The 24,145-nt window shown below is 49.4% G+C and overlaps 1 protein-coding gene across 1 annotated transcript in view; it reads left to right on the forward strand.

The window, feature by feature from the left end:
* The window catches only part of LOC117218838 (uncharacterized), a 45,184-nt gene extending 26,456 nt beyond the window's left edge, over nucleotides 1–18,728 (forward strand). Inside the window, exon 2 of the mRNA XM_033467518.2 lies at nucleotides 14,555–18,728. Coding sequence (XP_033323409.1) covers nucleotides 14,589–15,776 — 1,188 coding nt within the window. The 5' untranslated portion in view covers nucleotides 14,555–14,588 and the 3' untranslated portion in view covers nucleotides 15,777–18,728. The remainder of the gene's footprint in view (nucleotides 1–14,554) is intronic.
* Nucleotides 18,729–24,145: the final 5,417 nt, after the last annotated feature.

Genomic DNA, 24,145 nt, shown 5'->3' on the forward strand with positions numbered 1-24,145 from the left:
CTAGCATCGTAGCTAATTAACTGTTCTAATAGCCGGTGTTATATTAAATTAATAGGGGGTAGTTTCGAACCGTATAAACTTTACTAAATTCGAAACTATGTTCGATCCTTTGCCGAAGTTTTTCCTTCACAGTTGTAACGAGAATTACGTTATAATTATTACATTGTAATGAGTTCTTAGGAGAAGAACTGGTGAGAGAACAGAATTTTATACTGACTTAAAAGGAAAATAGTTTATTACCAGAAATATATGCATTTCTTTCGACGGTCGAATGAAGATAATTTAAAACATTGATTTTACGGTTATGGGGTGACACCTATGGACGAGGATATTCGCGCGTCGAGGGGTTGCTTTCGATCAGAAAAGTTCTAGTCGAAATTTCTGCGAGCGCGTTATCGAAGGATCGCGCGTGCAAAAATTAATTAAACGAAGGAACCGCGAACAATGCCTGAAATCTCCAAGTAATAAGCACTTGACCCAGCCAGCCGGCGCTCGAACTCGAATAATGCGGTGCCGAAACCGCGTAGCAGGTCTTTGTTTCAAAGACCCCCGGCGGATTGCTTTCAGCCGTTGCAGTCACGCGTGGAAGGCACTTTTCATTCCCTCCCCTAGCCCAGACGGGGGTGAAGAAAAGCCAAAGATCGTCCCGCGAGTAAATATAGCGGACCGTTCGATGCTCTGTGTCTTTTCCAATTTTTCTGAGTAAACCGTTTTCCCTCCTCATCCCTTCTACCCATGTTTGAACGGCTCGGAGCGGTCGAGAGGGTCGGCGGGGTAGAAAGCGAATTGCGACATTTAATGCGTAATATCCTATATAATCTTGTATGAAAAGCCTCGCGCAATGGTTCGAGGTAGAATAAAGACGAGACGAAGATAGAGAGAAAGAGAGACAGAGAGAGAGAGAGGGAGAGGGAGGGAGGGTGGTTTCTCGAGGGTGGCCAAGAGACGGTTAAAGGCATTGAGCCGTCCAAGCCACTCGCGAGAATTCTGAGCTCCTGCGTCCGCCTGCTAGAAACCCTCCGGGGGTTGGGGGTGGCAGATGGCAGCCGCGCGTCCGACTAGTTCTTTCCAACACTTTAACCCGTCGGAATCGGTAGACACTTAACCCTTGAGGAGGGGACGACTAGGATCGATGATCGCATACTTTCGACGGCTCCTTGTTCTAACCCCCCCCCCCCCATGTTCCGAAACAATAATTTTTCTTCGGTTCGTTTCGTCTCCCTTTGACTCTCTCGAGAAAAAAGATATATATCACAATGCTTGCTGTACACTTAACAATTTTATTACTTCAGAGAAGACCGAGAACAATTCTGTTCGATCTGTCTCATCCCCTTTTAACTCTCGAAAGACAATCTTTACAACTATGTCTTTGCGGAACACAGAACAATTTTATATTACTTCATATAAAAAAAAACACGAACGATTTCGTTCGATTCGTTTCGTTCCTTAGCGGCGATGAATTATTTCAGCGATTATTGCTACGTATACATAACCTCGGCGACTACGATTTCCGGTCCATTCCGTTCCGCCTCCGAGCGCCGGAAAATTGTGTCCGGTTATAGGAAAAGTTGATGGAGCCGGGGAGCAATAAGCCAATATCGGGACGCGATCGACGTCGGCGTCGAATGTGCAGGATTGCTGGAAGTTGTCGGAGAGCGACGGGAGTTGGTTCATAATTCTCCTGTTCGGAAAGGGTCGAAGAGAATCGGGGGACGAGTGATTGAGACGCGCCGTAAGACAGGTTGAATCGGAGCTACTCCAATCTCGGTGGGTCTTGGGTAATCGATTCGAGTAGCAAAGGAAGGATGGAAGGCAGGAAGGAAGGAAGGAAGGAAGGAAGGAAGGAAGGAAGGAAGGAAGGAAGGAAGGAAGGAAGGAAGGAAGGAAGGAAGGAAGGAAGGAAGGAAGGAAGGAAGGAAGGAAGGAAGGATAGATGGCAGGAAGGAAGGATGGACGGCAAGAAGGAAGGAAGGAAGCGAGGTTGTTCCGAGGGGCACCGAAATCCCGTTCCGAGCGGAGCCGAGCGGAGTCGAGCGTGTGTTGTTGGCGGATTTGACGTGCTTATCAATGGATCACAAATGTAATAGGCTGCACGCACCCCAAATCGACCACATAACTGATATCTGATAAGGAACCAATAGCCGCGACGGGATTTGCGTGCGACTATTCATGCCCCCGCATCGCCGGTTCGTGCCGCTGAAAATCTATTTCGAGAAACGCGACGAACTTCGCCCGTGAAACAATATCCGCCGGGAATGTGCGGGAAATGTATCACCGTCTCCGAAGTCTATCGCGCTCGTATCTTCGCGTTCAACTTCTTTCGAGGCATGATATTCTCCCAGAACACTGACAATTCCGTTTCACGCGATATGACAAGAAATTTCCATTCGCTTCCTTTGCAATCGGCATGGAAAATCTCATTTAACCCGAGGACACGCAGTTCGAAGATCACATTTTCCCTCGCAAGCTGGTCTCTCCAAATAGCTTGATTAATAAATTTAACCTATCGAGCTTTAAAAGCGACCGACGCGCGTTGCTGTGTAACAATTGCAAGATTGAAAGCACTTGGATTTTCTGTCATTTTTATTAGAATATATCCGCGACAGAAGAAATTTATCGAATCGTTTTCTATAAAACAGTTTTTAAATTGCAATAAAATGATTCAGTGTTAAAAGACTCCGCGGATGACAGCACGGTCAGCTTGACAATCCTCTCGGAAAAATTCCACGAAACTGGAGCACTTTTTATCATCGAGGAAGAGTCTGTTCCTTCGATTTCGCGGCTAAAGGGTAAATCGTCGCAACAGCCGAGCAAACAACGATGCCGAAAGGGTCTCGGCAATTTGAATCCGTGGTTTCCGAGCTGTTCGAAGCGTTTCGAGCGCGTGGCACGCTTTATCGAGGCACAATCGACCGAGAAGTCGTCGCCGGGCTGAAAGGTTTTCACGCGATACGGCGTCTCGGAAGGCGGCGCGGCGGCTCTCCGTTTCTTCTCCGAACGAAAGAAAACACGACACCGGGATCATTTTGTGGGCAGACTATAGACTCGTCGTCCGGGGCACGCGCCGCTCAAGATCCCTCATTCACCGGCCGATGATTCTTGAAGATGTGGATAAGTATGTCGTACGAGGCAAATGGCACGCAAGACTTCCGGTGCCACCCCTATCCATCTCTTTCTGCTCGGCGTCTATTCCCGGTCGGTGTCGAGTTTGGTCCATTATTCCAAAGGAGAATCGTGATCGCGATTGAATAGCGCGAGCGGAAGCGGCGGCAGGGCGCTCGCAGACGCGCGCACTGCCTCGGGAAATGCTTCTTTTGTAATGCACATTGTCCGAGACGAGTGGGAGGAGGCGGCGGCTGCGACGTTCTCGGCCCCCCCTCGGTATCCTAATCGAGAAGCTGTACCATCGGTTTCGCTCATTAGGCTGAAAACCGTCGCTGGAGGACGGTGCCCTTAACGGCAGTCTGTGTTGAACACTGCACTTAATAATCATCGTTGAAAATCATCGCTGGAAAACGGTGTCTTGAACGCTAATCTCTGTCGAACACTGCACTCAACCATAATTGACAACGATCACAGGGAAATGACACGTCATTTTCGAATGACACCTACCCATTTTCGTCGCAAATCTACCTATAGAATCCTTAGAGTCTACCGACTATACATATAATCTTTTTCCTAACAAGTGCTATAGAACAGTACAAAACACCCTAACTTAGATATCCTTAATTCCGCGTGAAATTCAGTAATACTAAACGATAGAGACATGTTCTTCTTTCAGAGTATTAATACTTAAGGAATTATAGCGAAATTGACGGATCACTAATTGTTTAATTTCCGATTATTCAGATTATACAGATACATTTATGGGTTACTTGTTCAACCCTTTGCACTCGAAGCCATTTTAATTGTAAATCTAAATAACTTTTCTGACTTATAGTATTTCCATTTTATACGATAAAGTCCATTTCATGCATATGGAATTGAGTCTTGCAACTCGTACAACAGTAAGACTTTTAACAATCTTTTATATCTAAGCTTTGATAATGTAAAAATTATGTTGGAACGTGGTGTAGCAATTTTAGTGGCGCGTCAGAGTCACCGCTCGAGTGCAAAGGGTTAATATGTATGTTACTCGCTGCAAAAATAGCACTCCTTAAAAATGAGCATAAATCTCTTATCGTTACTTTTATAAATCAATAGGAAACAGCTGCTTTCAGTGCTTCGTAAATCTAGCGTCGAAATGCGCCGAATCGGAGTGCGAAGGCGCGCGGGAACGCAATAATATTTTGAGTCCGGCCCCCGGGGGTTGAAGAAGCCCGAGAGCAGCCCGGCGGCCCCTCGAAAGAATCCTCGTGCCGGATCCTCGAGGAGGCCGGACGATTATTACCTCAACCGAGCCGATAATAATTCGATTCCGGGCATTGTGCTCGTCGAACGCGATTCCCATCGAGTCCGTCGACAAAACGGCCGCGACGCAAACAGGCCTGTAGGGCGGGCTGAAAGGGCCCGCGAAGTGACAATGCCGGCGCTTATTGTTTTCCTGACTTTTATCCCGCTGATTATTCCACGGGCACCATTATGATCGTCGCCGGCGATCGTCATTATGTTTGACGAAGGCCCGGCGATCTCGAGTTACGCGGCCCATTGTCAGCGGGGCGGCGGCAACGACGCCGAAAATGCGAAATGAACGCGCACAGACGGCAGACCGAAGGCGCCCGCTGCGGCATCGCGTCCCGGGGCCACGTGTGCACTTTTAGATTGCATTTGCGGGCCCGTTTGTCCTCCTTTCGTCCGCGAACTGCCGGCCAACCAGCTCGACCGGCCTGCAATTAACACCGGTAATTGATGTTAATCTTTGTCCAACCGTTCGCGTCGATACGCTCGTTCGATCCGGTCGAACGTCGCTGTGAATCGATTTCACTTTCTTTCTTTTTTTTGTTCTCATATTGTCTCGAGTGCGCCCACCTTTTTATTTTTATCCTGCGATATCGTGGGCGCCGCTGGATTTTGTAGGATGCAATCGTCGAACACTGCTATTTTTACTTTTATTGTTTAAATAGGCTGCTTTAAATGGAACTTAGTCTGTCTTGCAATAAACGAAAAATCCGCAGTTAAGATAACTGACGATATTCCCAAAAGAACCGGCCAGACTCTTGATGAAAATTTCGTAAATATTTCTTCGTACATTTAGCACTGTTATAAAAGTACTCCTCCGCCATAAAAATTCGGGAACAAAGATGAACGAAGGCGTGCAAGGAGCGAAAATAATCTCGTTCCATCGACGCGATCGTTAAGGGTGCAGAAATGTACAAATCGACGCAGCTGCGTAGGAAATCGCGGCGCAAAGGGTTAACTGGTTCCATCGTCGCGGCTCGTTGCTGAAACGTGAAAAACGTGGCAGCATGAAGCATAGGGGAATGTAATACGTCGCGAATTACCTCGATCTCGAAACCAGCTTCGGAAAAATGGCGGCGCGCCGGTTCCCAAGCGGACTCTATCACACGGATCTCGTTAAAAGCAAGGGTGTGTTCCCGGCGGAAGTCACCAGGGATCGGCTCAAGTTAAAGGCAGAGACGAAAAGGACGAATCGGTGATAACGAGGTGTTCCAGCCGGGTCGCTTGCGGCACGGGGGTGAGGGCCGGGGAACCCCCCGTAGACTGCGCAGCTGTGAACCCCCCGCCAATTCCGCTCGACTCGGCGATACGTCGAGCTGTACGTGAATTCGAGATGCATCGAGCCCAGCGGGACTCGTTGCCATTTTGGAAAGCCGGCCGTATTCATACGGGCATGCACGTGGGCACCGATTTTCTTTTTCCGCCCTTTTTGTCCGATCCTTTACACGCTTGCTCATACGCAGGGCTCGTTAAACCCGCTTCAAACAATACCGTGCTCCAATTGGGCCAGCAACTTTGTTCCGCGATCTTTCTTCCGCCGCGATTATTTTTCACCGTACGTCTTTCCTCCGATCGCCACCAACGTTATACAATAAATTCTCTGTAATTTACGCCGAGATTGGATTGCACAAAAATGGATAATTTGGGAAGAGGAGATACGATTATTCGAGCCTCGCGGCTCGTTTTTATTTTATTTCTGTTCACAAGCTGAAGGAAAATTAGTTTACGCTGGAATGTATTTCTACGGTGCGCCAAAAACTATAATAGATGAAATATCTACTTTTTATATTAACAAATATAAATGCAAGTCAGACCATATTACAATAGCATAAATTGCAGAACGTGATTCTCACTCGATCAGACCGAACATCGAAAGGCTTAAAGTGTTTATTACTACGTCAAAACTATAAAAGTCCTGCATTATTAGAACAATTCATCGACCAATGTATCTAGAGAAAAGTCAAGATTGATTACAACTGATTGCACAATTAATTGTATAATTTTCTTACATCTCCTGGACTTGATTTACTTGATAAATCGTAATCAAAATTGATTCTCAAGTCCTGTCACTCGTCTCACGTGACATCAAAGGGTTGAGACAAAGCCTAATTTCCAAGATTCTGCAACTCAACGTAATATAATTTTCACTGTCGAAGCTTCCTGAACGAAGTCTATGTAATTCGATAAAATTGTGACCGAGGTAACGATAGAAATCGAGCTAAATTTTCGACAGGAATAATCAAGTACGACGTTCGTTATTACGATAGGGAACGGGCGCTCGGCGGAGCCTGCGTAGAGGCAACCAGACAGCCCAGAATTTTTCCGGGGACGCGGCAAGGTCCGGCGGGCGTCTTTCTCGTGGAAGAAGCCCATTAGACTCGCCTCCTCATTGTTCCACGGCTGACATCCGCCTCCGTGATGCGGCGCGTGAACGGTTGACATATAATTAGCATTTGGGGTAACGAAAGCTCGACTGAGGATGACAGCAGGCACAATGCACGCCCCCTCGGTTGTCCCGTGTGCCATAACTCGGCCACAAACCCGCCCTTCCTGTCCTGTTCACCCAACGCTACGCGAGGATCGCGCGTCGTTGGTAAGCCGATTCGAAATTAGCCGGATTAATCGGTCTCGGCAGCTTTCTCAGCGAAATTTTCGCGGATCTCGACCCGCACGGTCACGTGGCACTGGCGACAAGGGTTGGGACGATCAGAGAACCCCATTAGATCATTCGAGATCCACTCGAACTTGCTCCCGACTCCATCGACAGAGTCTATAATTCTGTTTTCTAATTGCTGGGAACGCGAGCATCGTTTTCCGCGCGTCGTTGCACCCGGCAGCAGCGCGAGCCGCGAACATCGGCCAGCTTAAGACGCGCGCAGGATCGCTTAATTAACCTTGACGAATTTAACCTTGAATTCATTATCCTCGCGCAGCGTTCCGGGGACCGTGTGGGAACGCCGGACGCCGGGATCCGATATTTAAACGGCGCGGAGGGATGAAAACGCGATCCCCGACGCGACGGCGGCGGGCTTTTATTTTTCCGAGGGCTTAAGCGCGCGGCATGGCTCGATTTCGAAGTTTCGCGTTACGAGGACTCGCGGAGAGGGTGATTTAAAGTTAATTGGAGAGCGGTGGCGCGGTGCGGCGCGGTGCCGAGGCGAAGACGAATAAATTGCGAGTCGCCTCGCACGAATCGCGGGGGTTGTTGGACGGGAGCCGCCGCGGCGGTGTATTCTGAATTAAGTCGCGCAGTTGTGCGCCGTTTACTTTGCTCCTCTCGGATCGGCCGGGATCGGGGGGGATGGGGCACCGGAACGGCTTAATTTTAAGGAACTTTCCGCCGTCGGCGGGAAGTTTAATTCCATCCCCCGGAACAATGTTCTGCCGTATGCTCAACGACATGTCTCGCCGCGCCGAGAGCTTTTCGTGCGTTACGGCGATCAGATTGCTTTACGCTAATTACCATCGCGGCCTGTTCCGCGGAGAGCACGGATATATATATATACATACCGGCGCGGAAATTAATTGAATCATTCGGGGATTTGATAAACCAGCAGGAAGTACCGCGCCGCGAGCCTAATCGGACTCGTTTTACATTTCATTTCGTTAGGCCTGCGCGCGCTCGTTGCTTGTTTATTTCTGGAAAACGCTGGACACACGCCGATCGCTAAAATTAACGACCGTGCGCTGTTATCTCTCGACATTTTGATCACGTGCTAGGCTTAAATTAAGAAATTCATTCGATTGTTTCCTATGGAAGGATCCTCGTAATTCGAGCAACTTTCAGCGAGAAAAAGTAGCGCAATTGTTGCTAGGTGTTCTAGGCTTGGGGTTAACTATTTAGACGACGAAGGACGAGTCTAATGCAGGAGGCAATGATGCAGAATTCTTTTAGACGCGCTTTGGATCTCTTAAAGTGCGAACATTCTTTTAGCTGCACTTTTGCTGCTTAATTCTTTGGATACGTTTGGGTGCGTTTGTTTCCAAACGCAAGAATTTTTCGAATAAATCTGTAGCCAAGCGGTCGATCGAATTTGTTTTAGAGAAGAAGGTTTCTTGCTCTTGATAAACTCGAAATTTCTGATACCACGACGACAAACTAGAGAGGCAACAGCATTAAAAATCGTATAATATCACAATGACAAGCTCGCGCGGTTGCAGCAGTGAAAATCGCGCGCCACCAGGCCGGCAAATATGAAGAACATCGATCGGCTGGTGGAAATCCGGTCGTAAGAATCTCGGCGGTAATTTTCGCGGACAGATCGTCGAGTCGGCGAAAGTTTACCAAGGTGAATATAGTGTTCCGGTATTCCCGCGGGAGGTCGGCGAGAAATATCGCGGCTTGATTCGAAAAGAACAGGGCGCTCGGATCAGCGGCGGAACAGCAACTCTGTTTCTTTTCGGAGGAAACGGCCGGTGACACATTTCGACGGTATCACGTGGCCGTTAGAGCGATCGTAATAAAGTTAAGCGGCAGAATTCGTTCGGGCCGGCTTATATTCTTATCGCCACTTAACGGCGAAGAGCGATAGGCGTCTGACCTCATGAGCAGGTATATTCGCAGAAGGAGTCGGTGATTGATGCACGCGTTGCACGCGAAACCCCTATCCGCCCACTCGGCTTCAGCCCCTCCCGATCCGGAATGTTCATATTGGGGAGTCACTGATTCGAATTATCGTTGCTTACCGTTTCGGGGTTAACCCGCGCCGCTATCTTGATGAGCGTGTCAACCTGTGCCTACAACGCTGCAACGATCGCAACCATCGATCCTGGCCTTGGCTAATCGAGGAAACGTTTCTCGCCCTGCAACGATACGCCATTTTTACAGGATGTCTACGGGGTATCGCTCTACTCCAGGGGTTAGATAGCGCCTGCTGAACCACGCGCAAAGATATCTGATCGATGAACGTCCGAGCGAAGTCCAAGAACACTGTCGCAGCTCATTCTAATATAGGGTGTCCCGAAAACGTCGCGCAAATCTAGAAACGAGGGATTTCTCAGGTGATTCGAAGTAACTTTTTCCTCAGCGAAAATGCAATTCGCGGCTTTGTTTTCGAGTTGTTAATGAAAAACGCTGACCAATAAGAGGCGAGCTCGACTGGCGCGAGGCGGTTCAGCCAACGAGCGCACGAAGCATCGAAGCATTGGTCACCGTTTTTCGTTGATAACTCGCGAACAAAGCCGCGGATTGCATTTTCGCTAAGAAAAAGGTTACTTCGAATGACCTCAGGATCTCCCCATTTCGGGATTGCAAGGCATTTCTGGGACACTCTGTAGAATGCACCCTACGCTATTAGGATATATTTTATCGAATCGGTCGACCGTTCTATCGAAGACAAGAATTTTGCGCAGAATTGAATCGCGCGTCTGTTAAGTTTCAGGTAGATTTCGTTTCTGTAGAGTCAACCCCTGTTTCCAACCCTCCTGTGTCCAAAAGTATTGCCTCGATAATCATTGGACAGGTCGACTCGAGAATGTAGAAAGTCTGGATTGAAACGAACGAGGTGGAGGAAAGATCCGTGCACGATGGATTCGGTGACAACCCCCGGCGATTTCCTAAAAAAATATTTCAGCGAAGTCTGGGCAGTTTCGAAAGGTCGGGAAGTCGTCGGAGTTCGATGACTCGATGACGAGGAGGGCAGCGAAGGGGCAGGGGTCCGGGAAGGAGGAAAGGCCGATCGTTAGCGGATAGGAGAGGAGATAATTAATGGGCCGACAACGAGGCGGGTAAATTTGCAAAGCCATTTCAAGTTCCTTCCGAGCTCCTTCAACTTTCTTTGGCCCGGGCCCGCGCCTCATCGTCGTCGCTAACAGTTTACCGGCGTCGATTGGATTCTTCGGACCATTTGTAACCGCATCGGTAAACTTTGTACATTTAACGGCGAGCTCACCTGCCGGCGGATCGCGGCGCGGGGGTGGCTCGAGTGGGTCACGGAACCCGGGTTCCGTTTCCACCCTCCGTATCGATCACGCGGACCTCTCGAAATCGTTCGACGCCGCCGGAGGCGGCGGGGCTCCGAAAAACAATACGGTCCCCGCGAAGATGACGGTTTCCCTCGAAAACGGGGGGGGGGTGAGGATCCCGGGACCGATTCTAGAAAACAAAATGGTCCCGGAGAGTGGCCGTCGGCCATGCGCCAGCCGAGATTGAAGCAAATTGGCAGAATTGTCGGCGGCCACAAGGAGCGATACTGATTACCTCGGCCGCTCGTTAAGCACTGTAACAATACCGGCCCCCACCATGTTGCCAAAGACCATCCCCTCTCGCGTGAGTTCCCCGAGGGTGATAGAGCGAGCATCCAATCCCTCGGCGGTCGTTCCCACCACCGGCTCTCTCCACCTCTCTCCTCTCGATCGCTCTCGCGCGACCGCTGCCAGACGCGTTGATAAAGGACAAGGAGAGTGAGAGAGAGAGAGAGCGCGCTGTCACCCTCTGCTACCAGGCAAACAGAGCGACAGAGCGACGACAGCGAGAAAGAGAGAGAAAGAGAGAGAAAGAGAGGGAACAAGGGAAAGGGAGCGAAAAGGAGAATGACAGCGGAAGGGAGGATCGGGAACGGAGAAAGAGACGTCGGAAAGGGAGGAAAAGCGCGGCGCGAAGGGGGCTGAAAGTATCTCGCAAAGGGCGAGAAGGGGAGTGGAAAAGACAAGCAGAGTTTGGTAGCGGGAAAATAAAGTGCGAGAGGGAAAAGTGCAAACGCGAGACAGGAGTGAGCTGTCCATTAAGACGTAGAATGAGGGGGAGGCTGCGAGAAAGACGGTGAAAAGGGACCGGTGAAGAAAGACACTCGGCTGGTGGCCCGGCAAAGGAGGGGGTGGAAATCGAAATGACGAAACCAACGGTGCGGTGGGGAGAGGAAACGGTGACGGGGGTGACGTACGGAGGGCGGGAGGGAGGGTGGGAGTCGAATCTCTTGCGTTCCAGGCCGACACTCGAAGGCGCATAATCATCCTGTCCTTTTGTCGTTTATCGTCGACAGTTGCGCTGTTCCATGGCGATCAAGTCGACGTCTACGGGTTTTCTATAGGTCATAGGGGCGTTACGGGGGTGCGCGAGGAGATCGTTTCCCTTCTCGAGTCTCGCTTCTCACACCGGGGTTGCTTTTCCGCTCCTTGTTCCCTGGTTATTAGGGCTGCCTTTGGCCGCGGGACAATCGAGAGGCACCCGGTAATGGGCGGGGCTTATGGCAGGACCACTGCCGTCATAATTCCACCCTGTCGAGGGGTGCCGCGCGTTTCCGCCGTTTCGGGGACCCCGCGTTTTCACCGAACCTCGACGCGCCGGCCCTCCGAAGGTGAGACATTTTCCTGGTTCGAGCAATAATTTAACCGTGCGCTCGGCGCGCTTCGTTTAAAATCGGCTCCTTTGATCTTTGATAACGCCGTTACAATGTTCATCTTCGCAAGAAACTACCCGAATTGTTTTTAATCTGGTCGCCGTTAAGGAACAGAATTTTAGCGTTGAAATTATTGCAATCGTTTTGTATTTTTCAAGGAAGATATAGGGGAAGGGTTTGTTGTAAACGCTAATTAATTTTTGTAGCGCCACGGATACACGGATAAGCTAGATTATCCTGCGGAGGAATTAGAAACATTCTATTCATCCTCGTCCGAGCCAACCCCTAATTGAAAGAATTTTCACTTCGAAATACAGTAATGTCTCTCTAAGTGACACTCGGATTGTCCAGAAAAATGGACGATTTGGGAAGAGGAGATGCGATTGAATCTTGCGCCTCGTTTTTATAATTACCGTTTCGCAACAACTATAAAAACGAGGCGCAAGACTCGAATAATCGTATCTCCTTTTCCCAAATTGTCCATTTTCGTGGACAATCCGAGCGTCAGTTAGGGAGACATTACCGTAATTCTAATCGTTGTAGCTTCGAAGGGAGTTGTACAGGGTGTAATTATGAAGACCGACGAAGGGAGTATTCGAATCGATTTTTGTATCGCCATGGAACGCGGAGAACCATGGACCAGAAACGAGTATCCGACGGGCCAACCAGAAACGTCCTATCCAATTCCAGCCGTCATTCCAAGTCCAAACATAACGCCATTCTACAGGGCAAACATTTCTACTTTTCGACGGTGCAAACCTTCTGTGATACCTCGGGGAAGCTTGCTCTTCAACTGTGCTGACCATTTCGCGACTCATTCAGCCCCCGCCATTCATCCCCCTTTTCCATGTTGCACATGCTTAATGGCTACCTGTATATTCATGCCGTTTTGCGCGCGAATCAACATTCAAATTGCGTGCGCATACGTAATTAGATTGAACAGTGGCCCCGGGGTCAAGATCATCCGACGCAACAACGGGCTACTGGGTAATTTATCGTTCTTCGTCGACGATGACGGCTGGTTAACTACCGTCGGCCCTCGAACTATTCTTCCGACCGAAGCTCGAGCAATGCTTTCTTTCTCACCGAATGCTAACCGACGTACTCGCGATTTTCTCGCGAATGCATATATTTCCGAAATGAAAAGAAAGTGACGTTGGTTGATTATTGAATCGACAATTTATTTAATTTGGAGATTTGAATTATCTTTGTTCAAGAGACGATTAAACTATACAGTGAAACGAAAACCAGTGAAAATGATTTTTCTTGCACAGATATTAAAATTATAGAAACATTCCTGTGGGAAATTTTTTCATCGAATCCTTTATCTCGTTATTTTTATAAAACAATATTCGAGGAGACCGAAGATCGAGTTATCGCACTTACAAAATTCATTCTCGAGATTAATTATGGAATTCGAATAAATGCGATCACGAAACGAGCCGTCCGTGTCCGACCATCCGACGGCCGAAGCATCAAAGATGGCGGTCGTTTAGGCGCGTCCAGGTCCGAGACGAAGCGCGAAATGGAGCATTCCCTGGTCGACGTTCGACGTTTGCCAGCCCCCATCGTTCGACGCGGCCCGTCCTCTTTTTCTATGTCAACACGAGGGCCAATTGAGTGGATATAATAGCCGGTACCACATGTTTCACTCGGATTCGCCGACATGTGGGTTCCGTTCGCGACGTCCCTGTGTGCGGGGGCTCACTAAAACATTAACAGAGTTCTGCGAAGGGAGGAGAACGGGCCGCTAACGACGGTCCTCGAAGTCATCAAATTGATCGCCATGATTTGGGTACTCCCCTATTATTCAGCTGCCGAAGCTCCTGCACTCCGTGCCAGGAATTACGCTGGCGGCTTCGATCGTTGCGAAGTCTAGGTTCCCAAGCTTGGAAACCGCGTTCCTCGAGTCGGCCTCCCTAATCAACCATCGGCGTTTCTTTTCTGGACAAAGACGGATGGAATTCCGAACGACGGACGACGACTTCTCCGCTTTTGCCGCGAATATCGTCGCGGACGTAACTATCTATTCGCGGCAACGATAAACGGCAATTGTAATGATTAATACCCGGTATATAGTTTGTTAATATTTTTAGTTAACTGTGTCACGTACAGAGAAACGAATCAGGCTTCATAAATCGAGCTTTGCTCGCACGATCGGCGGGGATAGAAAGCCGGTAAAGTTTGAAAAAACCACTTTCGCAAATATTATTTAATATTTAATATTTCTAAAACTAGTAATAAGATTTCGATGAGAAGTACATAACGAAGATTTGTAGCATTTCAAAGAGGGATTCTAACATGTGACAGAGTATAAAATAGTTATCTCTAACACTGTTAAATAAAAAGAAGAAATAAAGGCGAGAGAAAGTTTCTTACCTTGGAACGAGCGTTGAAATAAATGACGAGATCTGTCTAAGAACCATAGAGTCAGCAGCGGTTCTTCTCAGCTGAAATTGTCTTAGTTAGAAACGCGATCGAACTGGTCGAAACGCGTTGTCGCCGCAAAATCGCAGGACGATACCGAAAGATGCGGTAGGTCGCCGCTAAATCCGTGGCGTTAACATCGAGATCCGTGTATGAAAAAAGGGTCGCCATGTCCGTGGGAGGCAATCGTAATCGGAATCGTGAGAAATTAGCGTGACCGGGCAGTAAATGGGCGGCGTTAAACACCGAAGGGAGGGTTCGCGGCCATTCCCGTCGGCGCAGAGCCACGGGACAGAGCGGTGATCGACCATGAAAACAAGCGGTGCAGGCAGGCGGACAGCCAGAGAGTGCCGCTTCGACACGGATTTAACTGGTTGACGTTTCCGTTGCAGGTCTACGATGTAACCGTGCCCGACCGGCAGCAGAATGGCGCCCGAGACACAGACGAGCCTTCGGACCGAGCGGGTCTCCTCGCCGACGCCATTGAACTTCTCGATCGAGAAGATCATGGAGCCGGACAAGAAGTCGTCCACGATCCCGTCGGCCTTCAAGAAGTACGTGCCGACGTACATGCAGTACATGCAGTGCTACCCGTTCTTCTACTCCCAGTCGACGTACCCTTTGCTGAACGCGTTCCCGACGCCGCCGGCCACGACGGCGATGGTACCGCCGAACTCTCTGCCGTTGACGGACGTGCAGGAGGCGATGTCCAGGGTGAAGCTGACGGAGAACTCGCGGGAGATCCAGAGGGTCAAGAAGAGCCCGAGCCCGAAGGGCAGCCAGATGAACGGCGGCAGCAAGCAGAAGACGTTCACCTGCAAGGAGTGCGGGAAGGAGTTCAACGCGCAGTACAACCTGAACAGACACATGCCCGTCCACACCGGGGCACGGCCGTTCCTCTGCAAGGTGTGCGGCAAGGCGTTCCGGCAGGCCAGCACCCTGTGCAGGCACAAGATCATCCACACGAAGGACAAGCCGCACAAATGCATCACCTGCGGCAAGGCGTTCAACAGGAGCTCGACGCTGAACACCCACCGGCGCATACACTCCAACTTCAAGCCGTTCGTCTGCGAGGAATGCGGCAAGGGGTTCCACCAGAAGGGCAACTACAAGAACCACAAGCTGACGCACGATCCCGTCAAGGAGTTCAAGTGCAACCAGTGCCCGAAAGCCTTCCACCAGGTCTACAATCTCAACTTCCACATGTACACGCACAACGACAAGAAGCCCTACTACTGTCAGATCTGCGGGAAGGGGTTCTGCAGGAACTTCGACCTGAAGAAGCACATGAGGAAGCTCCACGAGACCGAGCCGCCGGTCCACAACGGCCTGGCCAGCTCCGCGCAGGCCCACGGACAGCAGACCGGTTACGCGTCCGTCCACCACGGACCCGGTGGCCACTCGTTCGTCCCGCCATTTTTGCTACCGCACCCTGCTACCGCCTCCAACTACCTGACCCAGCCGGACGTGGTCGCCAAGAGGGACTACCCCATGATCAAAGACGATTCAGTGCCCCCGTATCCGTGGCCCACGCAGCTACACCGACGGCATCGGACCAACGAGTCCGAGGCCAAAGACAATTACAGATCCGTCAAGTCCGAGCTGTCGAGATAAGCCATCGATCCTGATCTCTGTGTCGATCGAGAGTACCCTTCTTCCGACCCCTCGACGTGTCGGGCTCCCTCTTCGACTCTGGAATCTTCGCGTTTCTTCCTCCGTTCTACGGATTCTTCGTAGGCCGCGCGCGGGTCTCTTCTTCTTTTCTGCTGACTCGTCGAACGTCGGACGACGAGTCTCTCCGATCTTCGGAACTTTCGCACGATCGTCCATTCGTTGATCCTCGCACGGACCCCGGTTTAGATCGACGTTCGACTCGCGAAGACCGTTTACAGCAATTTCTCCCGCGTTGTCCGTCGGCTTGGAAACGAGAATCGACGACTCGGGAAGAGAAGATACGATTGTTCGAGCCTCGCTTTCAAGAATTATAAAACAGAGCCGCGTTTCATTTTGGTTCGCGAGCTGAGGAAGTTTAGTTTGCAATGCGAAAGAAATCAATGATATTACACGCTGAGATCTACAGTGAATTCTCCCTAATTCGCGCTCAGATCGTGCACAAAATGGAGAAAACTGGGGAAGAGGGATTATTCGAGCCTCGCGGCTCGTTATTATAGCGATTGACAGTCGGCAACTATAAAAATGAGCCGCGAGGCTCGGATAATCGTATCTCCTCTTCCCAAATTGTCTATTTCTACGCACAATCTAAGTGCGAATTACGGAGAATTTACAGTAATTATAAATCAGAAATAATATTCTGATCGGGAGTGTTCGTATCAGGGTTAAAATGGACCCGGGGATTCCCTCGGACGGAATAAATCGACCATTTCCGAAGCTGCGATCGATTTTCTGTTAATTCATGGATAATCTGAGCCGTCGGGATGGAAGATCGAGCGGAGTCGGAGCCGCCGATCGGGATAAAAATCATTGGCGCGGAGGCAGCGATACAGGTCGGTTCTTAATTTCGAAAAACAAGCGAGCCGGCGTCCGATCCGGACAAAAACGAGCCAAACAGCGCGGATAATCGAATTAGACGACTCGCCGCGGACAATTCCGGCCGCGACAATGATATTTTAACCGGGCCGGTCGGCGCTGCGGCCGCAAAACACCGAACCGAGCAATTGCCGAGCGGCTGCATATCCGAGAAGGCAAATAATCGACGGCGGATAGTATCGGCGAAATAAACCGCGGCTGCAGTTAAATCAACAGAGAAGGGAGAGAGAGAGAGAAAGAGAGAGAGCGAGTGAGAGAGAAAGAGAGAGAGCGAGTGAGAGAGAAAGAGAGAGAGGAGAGAACGCGTGCGGGGGTGGCGGCGACGAATAAGGGGGTGGGAAGGGAGGAGGAACGATGGCGTCGCCGGCGTGTGTGTGTGCGTCGGCTCGCGATCGTTATTGGAGAACCGGTCCCCGTGATATCGGTTTAATCGTCGCATGAAAGCTCAATCGATCGGTAACCTGCTAGATGATTACTTATTCGTGTAAATATTTGTAAATATTTGTACCTGGCCGCAGAGGCGCGTAACGTATGATCGTCGAGCGGGAACGAGAGCCGTTCCGGAGCGTAATACAATAATGTCTCCCTTACTGACGCCCAGATTGTGCAGAAAAATGGGCAATTTGGGGAGAGGAGATACAATTATTCGAGCCTCGCGACTCGTTTTTATAGTCGTTGACAATCGGCAGCCATAAAAAGAACGAGCCACAAGGCTCGAACAATCGTACCTCCTTCTTCACAAAATTGTCCATTTTCGTGGACAATCTGAGCGTCAATTGGGGAGACATTGCTGTATTACGTCCGCCGGATCGCTCTCGCGTCCCGAGATTTCTCTCGCGGGCTGGCGAACGGGAGACGAGAGGCATCGAGAAGGGAAAGAGCAGCAGGAGCCAGCGAGAACTCTAGAGCGACACGTCCGACCGCATATCTATCAGTACTTTAGGCGAAAAAAATGTATAAATCGGTGTGATAGTAGCTTTAAGCGACGCGTAGATAGCGAACGAAATGTTGGTCATAAATTAGACTGCGGATTTTTACGCGGAACGAGCAGCTATCCAGACGATTCCCAGTGAGCTCCTCCTCAATTTTTCTCTCGAATTCGCTTAGCACGTTAGCTGCCCGGTTCTTTCGTCCGTTCGAAATTTCATTTGGTCTCGGCCCGATCCGGAAGCGTGCAGAAGCGATCGCTGCGATCGGTCGACCGCGGATCTTCGCGCGAAATTGTCCACGCCGAGAAATCGGAATACAAATTTCTCTTTCTTATGGTACCTCGGCTGGACGTTCGACTTCATTCGACAGAATCTCTGTCGATTCCGCGAAGATCCACGGTCTAGCGACAAGCTTCGGCTCTGCGATCTCGATCGCTGATTACGAGTTTCGATTGCAAATAATCGACGACCAGATCGAGGTTTCTTTCGGGCAGTCAACGTGTTATATTCCGTCGAAGTTTCCCACTGTGTCACGCGTCGCCGAGAAGCATAAACTCCGCAGTCTAGTCATTATTATTATTATTATTACACCATTGTATAATTATCCTAGCTGGAGAGACGTTTTCCCATTGATATTCTCCGTTCGTCGCGCGTTTCGCGCACGTTCTATGCAGTTTTCTTTGCCGGCGGCGATCGCGAAATGCACGAGGTCGTTGCATCGCGTTCGGTCGACCAAAAAATCGCGGATCGTACGCACACGTACGCGTGGCTCGTAACACGACGGAGACAAAAACACCGACACAGAGAGGAAGAGAGAGAGAGAGAGAGAGAGAGAGAAAGAAATAGAGAGAACAAGAGAGAGAGAGAGAAAGAAAATGCGAATCGATTCGTATTCCCACAGTTTCTACCGTGCGCGTTAGATAAGCAGCCGAGGCTACGACGGTGAATTAATTAAGCATGATTAACGGCGAAACTACAGAAAACGTTATATATGTAGATAATCGGTAGAGTAGATGTAAATGCATATGTATGTGTTCCCCTGTTGTTAATATGAGTCAAACCAATGCAATAAAACCTTCGATACCAATCACCGGCCTTCGTTGTCTTCTATCATCCTGCTCGACCAGACTTTCCGGATTACGCCCCCGAACGGGTTAATCAAGCTTCGCGGAGTTTTGATCTACGAGCCGAGTAGATCCGAGATAGGTCAGGTGTGACCCAGATCCAAATTTAATGGACCTCCCGAGCTTGCCCGCCGACGCGTTTCCGAGCGTAGACGTCCACGGAAAACTCGGCGACGTTCTTCCACTTCGAATCGTTCGTTCCACTTCGCGCGCGGATTTTATACGATCGCGATTAAAATCGCGGAACGAACGCGTTTGGTCGCTCGCGTTGAATTTTAAACGTTGCCGCGCTGTCTGCGACTCGTTGATATTGTCAAGAGCAGACGCGAATGTCTGTACGCGGTTTCTCGCAGACAATTTCGTCGCGCATCGAAATCCGCGATTTTTGTGCAATCGGGAACTTTCGTTTTTTTTCCTTTTTAAATAAAACGAAGACCGAGTCGAAGATAATTCATTCGATAAGACACAGATGTATCTTTTGATGCACCAAACGCATCGTCGCCTTGCTCTTAAATATCGAGTCTCGTTCGAAGTATTGTTTCGTTATTTTTTATTATTATTTTTCCATGTTTCTCAACTCTTTAACATTTTTCTTGCAGCACCCGTAGGAGTCCCGTCCTTTACTGGCAAAATATCGAATCAAGTGCTCCTTTCGACGTCCTTACAAAACTGAAATTTCTTTTGGAAAACGATACAGCTTTCGCAGAACGACCGAATAATTCAACAAGCTGGATCCAAAGAACGATTGATTCGAGCCTGACACATATTCCCGGCGGTGTCGGTGTCGAAAATGTTAGCAGCAAGCGATTCCCGGCCCCGCTGCCGGCCGGCCTATGAATAGAAAAGACTCGAGCATAGTGTAACGCACGTAACGAGGGTAGGAACGTCCTAATCTCTGGTTCGATCCCTAATCTATCGGCTAGCGTCGAAAGAACGGACCCTTAAGCACATCGTGCGGCTCGATCGGATCTCTGGGAGGAAAGAGAGCACGGCGATATCGGACAGAATGAGAGAGAACGGGAGAATGAGACACACGGAGAGACAGAGAGAGAGAGGGAGAGAAAGAGAGAGAGGTAACGGTGCGCATCAGCTGCCATTAGGCGTGATGCAATCTGTCGCGTTCGAAAGAGGCGGCGAGACCTCGCCGAGGAGGCAAGTATCGATGCCGGGGTAGCGAGAGAGGGGCCAAAAGTTAGTCAAAGGTGGAAAAAGGAGACGGATCGATAGCGGGTGGGTGGCCGGAGCCATCGAGGGCTGGAAGGTACACCTATCGGAGGGACAGGGAGAAAGGGAGGACGACGTGATTCTGTCCCGATCCGTGCGGGAGATATCGCGCCGGCCTTCTGATGTATCTGCAGAATCTGTCCTCTATCCATTAAATCGGGACTCATCCCGGCAGCCATCGCGGCAGAGTACACGTCCCTTATCAAACGCGGGTCGTTACTGTGCAATCCTCTCTATGCAGCCCGACGCGGACACGTACGTGTCACCAGAGACAACAACAAACAAAAAACATGCCGCGCGTTTCCGGGTCGGTTCCCGGCACGGAATTCTATCGTTAATTGCTAGCCCCCTCCCCCCCCCCTCCGGCGGTGACTTATGAAAGCGTCCTGGCGGATTCAATGTATGCGCCCGAAAATTTGGAGCACCCTTCGACGCTCGGTTTTTAGTTTTTAATCAATGAAAAATCCGGGACCCCGCGCGCCTCTATTTACACGATGGATGGAAAATCGCGGCACCGTTTTAGCCGGCCGGAGGATTTTTATAAAAAATACGCCCGCCGGCCTGACCCGCTCTACCACTTGAAAACTAATACCGCTGATATTTTTCACCGTGGAAATTCGTAATCGAATATAACGCGGCGCGGCGAGTCTACAAATTTTGTACAAAAGGCTACATTGCTCCCGATATCAAAGGCTATTAAAAGAGTGCCTCGAGCAATATCGAACGAATTCTATGACCGTGACGTCTTTTCTTTAATTCTTCCACCCCGTCTTGTTACGATGCAACGGAGCAATTCCGATCGGAAATATTGCAAGGGCTATAACAATCGAGTGCATTGCTGGCGAATGAAGCAACGTCGAACGAACGTTCATTGATCGTGGCGAATATCTCTTGCCGTCGACTTTCAACTCTTTTATTCTAAAGTGCGAGGGCTGATTCGCCCTAATAATAATAATAATTTTTATGCATTTATAGCATGCGCAAATTTCTAAAATGCAAAAAGAAGCGCACGCATAAATTAACAAAAAATTGCCGTCGAATACACAACTTAGGACATCGAAGACTGTACACCGAGCGAATCCTTGGCGATTACGAATTGCCGAAATTGCTTTTCGGTCGTTGACGACCATTCGATGATGCGAATCTCAAAGGAAACCGGCGGGAAGTCCTTTGGCTTTCAAGAAAGGTGTAAAGGAGTCCGGCCGATCAGCGGGAGTTGTATGCAAACAAGTACTTAGCGGCGTTTAATGGGAACTATCCAGCCCGGGGTGGGTCAATTAGGGGAGGATTATTAACACCTGGAGTCGGCATCACGCTGTTCCTTCGGCCGTCCTCCACCGAGCTTCTGTGCGACACCGGTAGAACGTTTTTCCTCGGCTCGGCCACAAAGTAACCGCCTTTCCGTGTTCCCTTACGAGTGACTCGTTCAACCGCGATTCCGGTTTTTCAATTCGGCCCTTAAAGGGAAGAAAACCGTGCTCGTGGGACCGTGAAATCGTTTGGAAATCGCAATACCTGCAATCCTTGTGCAACAGAGTCCGTGCTGCAACGTGCTCGCTGTTTCCGGCGAGCTACTGCTCGTGAATACCGCCTGAAAATCACTGGTATTTATGAATTATTATTTATTGTTATATATTATAGATTATCGTGTACACTATGACGAATATTTTTCTGACATTGCTAAGCAAAATATTCTTTCGAGAATGCCAGACGCATCAACCTCGTGCACTCGAAACTTAACTTCAAAGCCTGGACGTTTCATCTGATTTTTACTATTTCATACCGAGTCTAGTTAGTTATAAATTCTGTTTAGTCAAATATTTATTACAGCGTGGTATACGATATTCGGTTTATTTGGTTACAGAGGCATTTAATTAAATATACATTATAGTATATTATACGATGTTGAGTCTATTTGGTTATAAATTCAATTTAGTTAAATATACATTGTAGTATATTATATAATATTACAATATATAATTATAATATTACATACAATTAATTGGTCGAACGTAACACCAAATGCACTTTAAATGGACCGTTGTCCGAACCTTCGTTTCAAAGTGGCTAAAAATTTCGACTCTCGCAAAAGATGATCGAACAAATTTCTCAACCTAAACTGCAACGAAATCGGTGAGGAGTACCGATATAGAAACGATCGTGGCACCCCGAAGCCGCCATTGGACCGCGAAGGGTTAAACCTTCCCGATTGGCGACCCGCGAAAAAATGGTTTAGAAATGCGCGGTCGAAGGCGAGCGTGTCGTAGGATTTCAGCGTCGGTGGCATCAGATAAATGATTCTCTGACCTCCTTTTTTAGTTGAAAGTAACACTCGCAGAGACGGAGAGCGTTTCTCTCGGTGCCGGGCGAATCGTGGCGGAAATCCGAGGACATTTCGCGCGGAAAACGCTTCTTTCCTCGGCGCGCCGGGGATCCCGTACATCGTGGCGTGTGAATTCACTCCACTGAATTCTTTCATGAATCCTGTAACGAGCCAGGCGTGCAGAGGGCGATCCGCGATACAATGACAATGCCCGGGGACGCGGTTGTACTTGCCGCTTGTGCACACCGATATACAACCGAGGGAGGAAGGCGGAGAGGGAGAGAGCAAGGGAAAGAGAGAGAGCAAGATAGATAGAGAAAGAGCAAGAGAGAGAGAAAGAGAAAAAGCAAGAGAGAGAGAGCAAGATAGCGAAAGAGCAAGAGAGAGAGAGAGCCGATCTATCGAGGGATGAAGAGGGTAATGAAGAGGTGTTGAACCGTATCCCATAAACCCCTATCGTCCCGAGAACCGAGGGTCTCTTTGCATAATAACTTACAGTTCGCTCATCAGTTACGGGTTTTAACCAATTACGGGGATATTAATAGGGGGTGGGTGGGCTCGCCGCGATGCCAGGGGGTGGCCGAGCGCGGCGAGCGTCCGCGTGTGTCCCAAAACAGAGGACACGCGGGGGATCAGTCTCATTTATGTACGCTGATATATCGTCCGGGGGATTTCGTGCGTTCGCGCTTTGCTTTGCACCAACGCTCCCGTTCCCCACACCCCCGACGGAAATATTTGTTTGCCCCGATCGAATCGGCTGGTACTTTGTTTCGCCGACACGTTTGATACCGGTGACTCGATATTTACACCGTCCGCGGGCTCCGGAACATCGCGGATCCTTTTACTCCGGGATTTTCCTGGTCGCCGTTCTTCGCCTGAGACGCTGCTCGAGAAATTAGTATGCTCCTTTCGGCGAAAATACCGCGACACGGCGCGCGAGAAAATGCGATCGTTCGCGAATACGATGATCCACCGAGCACGAAAATCGCGGGGGTTGGTTCATTCACGTAGATCTAGATCGAACGTGTGCGATGTAAAAAAAATTATACAAATGCAGGTTATGTAGCTTAAACAGGGTTGCTGGTTTTATAATGTACGATCGCACATGTGATTTTATGTAAGAGTTCTGCGCGCATTTGACGGATGCAGGAGTCGAGCGGAAAGTTATTTCATCTCTTGACAATTTTAACAAGATGATAACATTGCAACGATACGGCAAATTCTCTCTAATTTCCCTTCAGCTTGCGAACAAGAGTGGACAATTTCGGAAGAGAAGATACGATTCAACGACAAGTATAAAAATGCTTCCTAAATTGTTCATTCTTGTTCACAAGCCGAAGGAAAATTAGGTAAAATTTACTGTACTTTCAATCGACGCATCGACGAGTATATCAACTATAGAAAAATTGCCTGCGAATCCCTTGTTATATATCCCTTTCAATATAACCGCAGCTCTAAAAAATCGTTCAGATCGTTTCACGTAAACCGCCTCCGTCGTAACCGGTCGAACAGCGTCGCCTCTGTCGTCCAGTCTGCCTAACAAAGAAATTAGAAAACGGGAAGCCTGCGACCGGCTTCCCAGCCTCGCAGCACACCGGAGGTGTCCACCTGGAAAAATCGTGGCCGAGCAATCGCAGTGTCCGATCCCCGAGTCGCATCGCTGTTAAGTCGAGGGTGCACACGGCCCTAATTACGCGGTATCAGGTGTCACCGGGTTCGTGCCGAGCCTTCCTCTCCCTTCTCTCTGGATCATTGTGCGCCCGGTCGATCGTTATGCACGGTTCGACGCCTACGTGAAACGCGAGGGGACGCTGGCGCGTCTAGTCGTCCGGATTC

Source organism: Megalopta genalis, chromosome 4 (assembly GCF_051020955.1).
Source record: "Megalopta genalis isolate 19385.01 chromosome 4, iyMegGena1_principal, whole genome shotgun sequence".
NCBI lineage: Eukaryota > Metazoa > Arthropoda > Insecta > Hymenoptera > Halictidae > Megalopta > Megalopta genalis.